The sequence below is a fragment of the Halyomorpha halys genome, unplaced genomic scaffold (genome assembly GCF_000696795.3).
Source record: "Halyomorpha halys isolate HHAL.00 unplaced genomic scaffold, Hhal_1.1 Scaffold691.1, whole genome shotgun sequence".
In the NCBI taxonomy this organism is placed as follows: domain Eukaryota; kingdom Metazoa; phylum Arthropoda; class Insecta; order Hemiptera; family Pentatomidae; genus Halyomorpha; species Halyomorpha halys.
Genome location: NW_027113417.1, coordinates 63,987 through 72,978, shown reverse-complemented (window position 1 = coordinate 72,978; position 8,992 = coordinate 63,987). Strand labels below are relative to the sequence as shown.

The following is an 8,992-nucleotide window of genomic DNA, read 5'->3' as shown; positions in this document are numbered from 1 at the left end:
TTGTATTTTCTTTAATATTTCTTTTCTTATCTATTTGTTACTATTACCCTTTAAATTTACTATTTACTCCCCTGTTTAAAGCCCTGCAACGTGGGGCGAAACGTTGGCTTATTAAAATAGTATAATTCTACTATTTGAGTTTTTTTGACCGCACCTGGACCATATTCCTTTCATCTTTACACACGGTCAATCAATAATCTTCCAAAAATTGTTTCTTTTTTTTGTGCTCATTAATTTCTTTTTTGTAAAGTCTGACTGAAATTATCTTTCATTTATGAAAAAATATTTACGAATTTCTAGTTAAGTATTGTAAGGAAAATTTGTGGGAATGCCAGGTATTATTTACTGGGTAAGTTGGCTAAAATTTCTATGCCAAGGAAGTTAAAGTGGCTTTTTTTTTTCTCCTTCATATTTTTATCTGAGAAGTTGACCATCCTGCAGTTCTATCTTACATAATATGATTTTTTAATTTCATAAAGTTTTTGAGTCTTAATCAACCCATTTTACAGAATTACTGAATATATTGTTCTGAATTGTCACTTAAAAAAAATATTGTAATTTAATTTGTAAAATATTTATTTGTTTTATTGGTCTAATTAATAGATTGATAAATGTACTTTTTTTTAAATGTATAAATACATGCAGTTATGCAAGTCTTTTTATTTCTGTTTTACCTTTTATCTTCATATTTCATGCAGATATAAAATACTACAATAACATTTGAACTTTTCTAGAAGTTTATCGTTAAGATTTTTTTTTTTTAACTTCTTTGAATACCATTTACTGACATCTAATGATGGTTTAGTATCCTGATTTAAGTATAATATTGGTAAAGTCAACTCCTGTTTATTAATAAAAAATACACAAAAATGAAGTGTTATGTGGCAGACAAACTTTTTTTACATGAAATATTAAAAAAAAATTATAAAAGAAAAATGGCTAGTTATTTTCAAATGTTGTAATTACTTTTTTATTCTTTTACATATATAGCATACTCATTTTGAACAATTAATGACTTGTTCATGTTGTAAATTAGTGTGTAGGTTTATTTATAATTTATTGAGTAATAATGTGTTTTTTACTGATAGGAAATCCTTTTTTTATTATTAGAGTTATCTATAATTTTGGTTTTACACTAAGAAAATTGGGGTGTGACTATATATTGTCTTTTTTTCCCCAATAATTGCTAAGATGCAAATAAAAATGTTTATTATTATTACTATTTATGTTTTCTTTTCTGTTTCAGATGAAGGTGGATCTAGAAATATCCGGCAAACTCATGCTAGTAACGGGAAAACAAAAAATAAACAAGTGTTATATAAACAGTGTACACTGTGTGAATACAGATCAGTATTAGCTAAGGCTCTGAGAAAACACATGAAGTCACAGCATCCGGAAGTAAAACCATATCAGTGCCATCATTGTAGTTTTCAAACTGCAATCCACAGGAATTTAAAAAGGCATATTATGTCCCACCACACTGGAGAGAAGCCTCATAAATGTACACATTGTGATTATAAGTCAGTACAAGCAGGTAATTTAAAGGCTCATATTATGACACATCATACAAATGAGAAGCCACATCAGTGTGCTTTTTGTGAATATTCTACGGTACACAGTGGTAATTTAAGGAGGCATGTAATGACCAACCACACTGGAGAAAAACCACATAAGTGCCCTCATTGTGATTACAAAGCAGTGCAATCCAGTAAAATAAAGCAACATATAATGACCAAGCATACTGGAGAGAAACCCCATCAGTGCTTGCAGTGTGAATATAGATCTGTTACTGCTGTTGGCTTAAGGAGGCATATAATGACCAATCATTCTGAAGAGGTGCCTTTTCAATGTTCTCAATGTGATTACAGGTCTATTACAGTTGCTGCTTTGAATAGGCACATAATGACTATCCACACTGGTGAGAGGCCTTTTCATTGCCCTCTTTGTAATTATAAAGCGGTTCAGTCGAGTTATTTAAAAGAACATATTAAGTCGCGCCATACAGATAAGAAAGCTCATCAGTGTCCTTATTGTGATTATTCCAATTCAAGCCTTAAGAGTTTAAAGTCCCATATAATGGCTAATCATACCGGAGAGAAACCTCATCAGTGTCCATATTGTGATTATAAAGCAGTACAAGCAGGAACTTTAAAGACTCATATTATGGCACATCATACTAATGAGAAGCCTTTTCAGTGTCCTTACTGTGACTTTAAAACAGTATTAGGTAGCAGATTAAAGATACACATAATGGGCAACCATACTGGAGAGAAGCCTCATCAATGTTCTGACTGTGATTATAGATCTGTTACTGCGAATGCTTTGAAAAGGCATGTTATGGCAAATCACACTGGGGAAAAGCCGCATGAGTGTTCATATTGCAACTACAAAGCTGTTCGATCTAGTTCTTTGAAGGAACATATTATGGCCCATCATACAAATGAGAAACCATATCAGTGTCCTCATTGTAGCTATGGAACAGTTAGAAGCAGCTCTTTAAGAACACACATAATGTCAAACCATCCTTGAGAGAAATAACACTCATGTCCTTGTGATTTGAAAAAGGCATTTTTTAATGCTTCAAAGAGTTTATTTATCATCTTGTAAGAGATAAAGGAGAGTCTGATGGTCTCAAAATGTTTGAATTAGTTGAATTTAAAATCGTGCGCGTGGTATTCATTCAGTTCCAGTGAGAGGAGCCCAATAAAAATGGAAAAGGGAAAATATATAAGTTGTACTCCCTCAAATGGATGAGAAACCTCATCTATAATCTTATTGTGGCTAAAGAAAGTTTCATCTGGCTTTGTTTGTTATACTGGTCCACTATACCAAATCGTATATGTCCACTGTGAGATGTCATCAGACATCACAAAAATGGCGGAGTTAAAACAGAGATGTTAAATGGTTTTGACTCAGAAATTCTTATTGATATGTGGGAGTTAATTAATGCCTCAGCTGCTGTGAAAGTTACTTCGAGTTCCTTAGAATTTACCATCTAATATGACATTAAATCTGAAAGAGAATGTTCTTTGCTAACTGAATGAAGGTAATAAGTTGAGAGAAACTGGTCAGAAAATGTCACTTCAAAAGCAGCAATATTCAAATCTTATCTAAAATACTGTCCTGTCTTAATTATAAAGGTATGACCCACTAATTTATTATTGAGTCAAGTGATAATTTGTGCAATTCTGTTACGAAGCCTACATCAAAGTTGATTTGTAAAAAAGTGATGAAGTTTGTCAGAGCAGTCATTAGTTGTTAAAAGCTGAAAGGTCGTCTATGTTTCACTATTTTTTTCACACAATATGTGGCTTGTTAAAAATTAGTAATACATTAAATAAATACTGACAAATTGTTTGTTATAATCACGTTAATTATTTAATTGAATTTATATTTGTATAAGTTGAAATGAAATAGATTTTATTATGTTATATTACATTAAATTGTTATTATATATCTTGGGACCTTTAAATAATAAAAAATATAAATTTTAGTTGAGCTTATGGACACAATGCAGTGTAGTAACATGGAAGTAAAGAATGAAGAAAAAAAACGGTTTCTTACTATACATCTAAGTTAGTGAATGACCTGAGTCATGAGCAAAAGATTTTGGGCTACTAATAATGTTTTACATATAATAACTATAAGCAGTATTATTTGTATCCCGTTGTGGCCTGAGGGTTAATTCCCCCTACGATGGCGAAGCTCTTTCTAAGCCCAATGTATGTGTTTTGATTTGGGTTTGATATTATGAGAGTTAGTTAGTGAGAATTTATGAAATCAATCTCCTGTGTTTAATGCATTTTAAGAGCGGTCTGAGTTAAGGAAATATGGTGAATGTACTTGGGAAAAACAGTGTTGTGTCTGCTGTCAGAGGTGAGAAAAAAATAGGAATGGATGAAACTAATTGCTAAAATCGCAATGTATACGACTCTTATTATTGAATGAATGGCAATTTTAGTTATAGTTTTGACTATAGCTAATTTTTGCTCAACTCTGTCTGCTGTATATGACTTGGCTCACCAGTTGTCTTGATGTCAGTAGTAAAGGTGCTTGTCTATGGTTCTGAGGTCTGCGGGCGTTGCCTATTTTTCTTAAGTGGCGGTCCCACAAAATGAAAAACTTGATCCCCTACCATGATTAGAATAGGTTGGTAACCTGTAACTAGGCAAAAATCACCTTAAAAAAACAAAACAAAAGGAAAATACTTTAGTTCGTGTAAGCAAAAGTGGAGGACGTAATCTGAAAAATCAATATGTCACAAACCAGGTACTAATCCGCAAAATCACTGAAAATTTCAATAAAAAATGGATCAAAGGTCCGACCTTTGCCCCAAATACCGATTCAGCTGAAATATACAGATATAGAACCAATTTTCCCCTTATATTCTAGAATATAAAATTCGAGTGCAATTTTGTTTGTTAAATTACTTAATGAATATAAAGCGATAGTGAGGAAACAAAATGTCCTTACTAAGCGTGAATTTTCATGACTTTTAATGAAAATAACTTCGTGAATCTTAATCACCTTACTTCAGGTACCCTGATTGTATTTTTAAATTGTATATGAGCAGTGGTACAAAGGGGTGGTTGAAAATGTGAAACCTTTTCTGTCAAAAAAATACACTTAATATAAAATACACCTTTTATAAATAATAATAAAATACACCTTTTATAAATAATAATAAAATACACCTTTTCTGTCAAAAAAATATACTTTCATTATTCAAATATTAATTCCCTGAAGGGGCAACTGGGGTTAGTGTGTAGGTTTAGTAATCATTTTGATTATATGATTTAAGAACAGAACTCAGGTGGTCTCATAGATTATAATATTGGCTTATCTGAGTGACTATGTTGGAAGTTTCGCTGTCGCGGTCACTTCTGTGTCTGATTGGAGCTTCCCTCGTCCAGGTAGACTAGTTGACGGAATGTTGAAGACATATACTTCGCTTCAGGTGTCCGGAAGAACGTCTTTCTATCTCGGAGGTTGGCTAGCTAGTCCTGGGCTCTAAGGTGGTAGTAGGGGCAGTCCAGGTTTTATCTTGCATGCTACAATAGATAATTTAGACGGCATCGCAGAGGCGGAGTCTTCGGGGTCTTCCGGTGTCTGCAGCAAGGGGGGCATCAGAAAATGAGACCTCCGACCCCGATTTTATACAAATTCAAAAAACCGAAAATATCGGATACTTAAATGCGACAATGACAATAAAAAAACTGTTAAGAATTATGAGGTGCAGATAGTTGACCGTAGATTAATGATTGGGGAAGTTTGTCGGGGGTGCGGTCAGCAAAAACAACATAAATAAACAAAACCATATTTATTTATAATGAGGTGTAGATGGTTGACCGTAGATTAATGATTGGAGAAGTTTGTCGGGGGGTGGGTCAGCAAAGAACAACATAAATAAACAAAACCGTATTTATTTATTTTATGCCGACGTTTCGACCTGAGTTTCAGGTTTCATTAGGACTATACAACAAAAGCGATAACAACAACATTTAGAGAAACATACAATTGATAAGGAATAGTATACAAACAGATTTAGAATTATACAAAATATTGAATTGAATCATAAATGATAAAAAATTGATAACTGATAATTGAATAGTAAAAAAAATTTTTTAATTGATTGATAATCGTGGAATTAGATGGTAGTAGATTGAAAACAGTGAAAGATGAAATATAATATCATGTAGGTAAGAAGATATGTATAATATAAGATATGCAAGCAGTGTCTAAAAAACTGAAAAAATAAATAAATAACTTGAATCTACAAACTGAACAATATGACAGACAATGAAAATAGTGAGTGGCTTATATCTGAATTACAGTGTGAGTATTAACTTATATACCTATACTTAAAAGTATATATATATACAATAGGAAAGAGGTAGAATATGGAGAATGGGAAAAGAATAATGTAACAATTATGAGAACGAGAAAGGAGACTCACGCCATGGCGTAGAAGGTAGGTCTGCAACTGATTGATGTATGAGTTTTTTGAAAAGTCCACTAGAGAGAGCTACTAGACAAAGGGTTCGCTAGAAATGTAACTGTCAAGAAAGACCATTATGACACAACAGTTGATATGAAATACCAATGATAAAAAAGTCAAGTTATTGCTTAAAAGAAAAACATAAAACCAGTGATATGTAAAAATACGGAGCCCAAAGTGTTAAAAAAATTATAAATACAAATTAATAAGAATAATAAATATTTTTATAAACAATAAAATTGAAAATAGATAATGATTGATAAAAGAAAACAAATGATGGGTGCTTTAATAAATTAACTATTTGGGAATAGGCTAGGGATAGGTTTTGTTTATCTGTTTTGTGATTGACTGGGAAAGCTTCTAATTGTATAAAAATGCTTTCGGATAGTAATCGTTTGTCGTGGTTAGGGACAGAGGCTAGTATGGTGGGTTTGACCATGAAGTTACTGAGGAGACGGAATATTTGTGCTTGGTTATGCGGTCTTTAAGTAAATTTTTTTTTTCGCCAATGTAGGATGCATTGCAATTAGAAGTGGAACAAGGGATACGGTACACAACTAGGGAACGGTATTGAGTAGGAATTGGATCTTTAAGATTGGTGTAAATGAAAGACAGTTTGTTATGGGTTTTGAGGGCTAGACGTAGGTTAGGGATGGAGGAACGTAATGGTTTTTGAATGTTTTCTATAAGAAAGGGGATGTAGGGTAATGATCTGTATAGGAGGATGGAATAAGATTGCAGAGAATTTTGTGTAGACAGGGTACGGTTTTTATAATTGTAAAAGAGTTTCTCGATGATTTTTGGAGGGAAGTTGTTGTTTAAGAGAATTTGCTTAATGCAGAGATAGTTATTGTAATGAAATTGGGAATCAGAGAGGGAAAAACCACGATGAATAAGATTTTTGGCTGTGTTTAGTTTTTGATGGTAAGGATGTTGGGAGTGATTATTTAAAAGTCTTCCTGAGTAAGTTGGTTTTGTGTACCAATCGGTGGATATAGTATTATTGCGTTTTTTGTGATGAGGAGGTCAAGAAATGGTAGCGAATTGTTTGTTTCTGATTCAACTGTAAAACGTAAGCGAGGATAGTTGGAATTGAAGGCAAATATGATATCGGTGATTTTATTGGGATTCAATATTAAGAGAAGGTCGTCAACATATTTTTTAATAAAAATGAAGTCATTAGTAAACTGTGGAGTAACGGAGTTTAGTAAATCGTTAAGTACGATATTGGAAATATTGGGGGCTAAAGTTGAATCAGGTCAAGAAAATTGGGTCCTTAATATCTCATCTACTGCTTTTCCCTCCAATGTACTCAACATTCTTAGCCTAGGTCCTAATTCCTCCATACCCAAATCTTCACCAAAAATTATTTCAGAATTACTCACTGACTTAGAATACATTCACAAAGATCCCCCATTTCATCATTCTAATGAGAGTAAAGACTTATCACGCACTACTATTTGCAATACCATCTCTAATTACCTTCAACACCCTCCATCCTTTTCTTCCAAATTTTCTCCCCTTTTCTTTAAAGACCTTTCTTTCACCCGATCCTTCCTTAGTTCGCATGATGACATTATTATCACCAAAGCCGACAAAGGAAACAAGACTGTGATTATGAACCGCTCGGACTATAATGAAAAAAATGACACAACTCCTATCCGATCATTCCACATACATCACTACGTCCCGTGACCCTACACCTTCATTAAAAACAACCTTTAACAAACATCTTAAAAATCTCTTAAATTCTAAATTTATTAATTATCTCACATACAGAAACCTCATCTCTTATAATTCAGTTGCCCCCCGTTTTTATGGCCTTCCCAAAATTCACAAACCTAATACCCCCTCCGTCCGATCACTTCTAATATCAATTCCTTCGCCGTTAAACTTAGTAAATACCTACTGCCCTCTTTACAAGTTCTTAGCCATGACAATCCATATGACATTCACAACTCGTTTCACCTCCGCGATCAATTATTAGACCTCACTATTCTAGACCACTACATTCTCACTTCCTTTGACGTTGAAAGTTTATTTACCAATATCCCCATAGATAAAGTCCTAATTTTAGTAGAATCCAACTGGTCCACCATTGAACCACATACTTCTCTAGACCTTCCTTCCTACCTCAACTCTCTCCAACATTGTTGTGAATCCGGCTACATTCCACATTCCAGGGTCAATTTTTTTAACAAATTTCAGGCCTAGCTTTGGGTAATTCTTTAGCCCCCGATCTTTCCAATATCGTATTTAACGATTTACTAAACTCCGTTACCCCACAGTTCATTAATGACATAATTTTTATTAAAAAATATGTTGACGACCTTCTCTTAATACTGAATCCCAATAAAATCACCGATATCTTATTTGCCTTCAATTCCCACCATCTTCGCTTATGTTACAGTTGAATCAGAAACAAACAATTCGCTACAATTTCTTGACCTCATCATCATAAAAATCGCCAATAATACTTTATCCACCGATTGGTACACAAAACCAATTTACTCAGGAAGACTTTTAAATTATCACTCCCAACATCCTTACCATCAAAAACTAAACACAGCCAACAATCTTATTCATTGTGGTTTTTCCATCGCTGATTCCCAATTTCATGACAATAACTATCTCCGCATTAAACAAATTCTCTTAAACAACAACTTCCCTCCAAAAATCATCGACAAACTCTTTTACAATTATAAAAACCGTACCCTATCTTACACAAAATTCTCTGCAATCTTTTTCTATCCTCCTATACAGATCATTACCCTACATCCCCTTTCTTATAGAAAACATTCAAAAACCATTACGTTCCTCCATCCCTAACCTCCGTCTAGCCCTCAAAGCCCATAACAAACTTTACCAATCAAACAATCTTAAAGATCCAATTCCTCCTCAATACCGTTCCCAGGTTGTGTACCGTATCCCTTGTTCCACTTCTAATTGCAATGCATCCTACATTGGTGAAACAAAAAATTTACTTAAAGACCG

General features: G+C 33.4%; 1 protein-coding gene across 4 annotated transcripts in view; it reads left to right on the top strand.

The window, feature by feature from the left end:
- Positions 1-3,076, top strand: part of LOC106685425 (zinc finger autosomal protein) — a 15,103-nt gene extending 12,027 nt beyond the window's left edge. For all 4 annotated transcript variants that reach the window (XM_014428078.3, XM_014428077.3, XM_014428079.3 and 1 more), the window contains one exon: positions 1,247-3,076. In XM_014428078.3, the coding sequence (XP_014283564.1) occupies positions 1,247-2,529 (1,283 nt within the window). In that variant the 3' untranslated portion in view covers positions 2,530-3,076. The remainder of the gene's footprint in view (positions 1-1,246) is intronic.
- Positions 3,077-8,992: the final 5,916 nt, after the last annotated feature.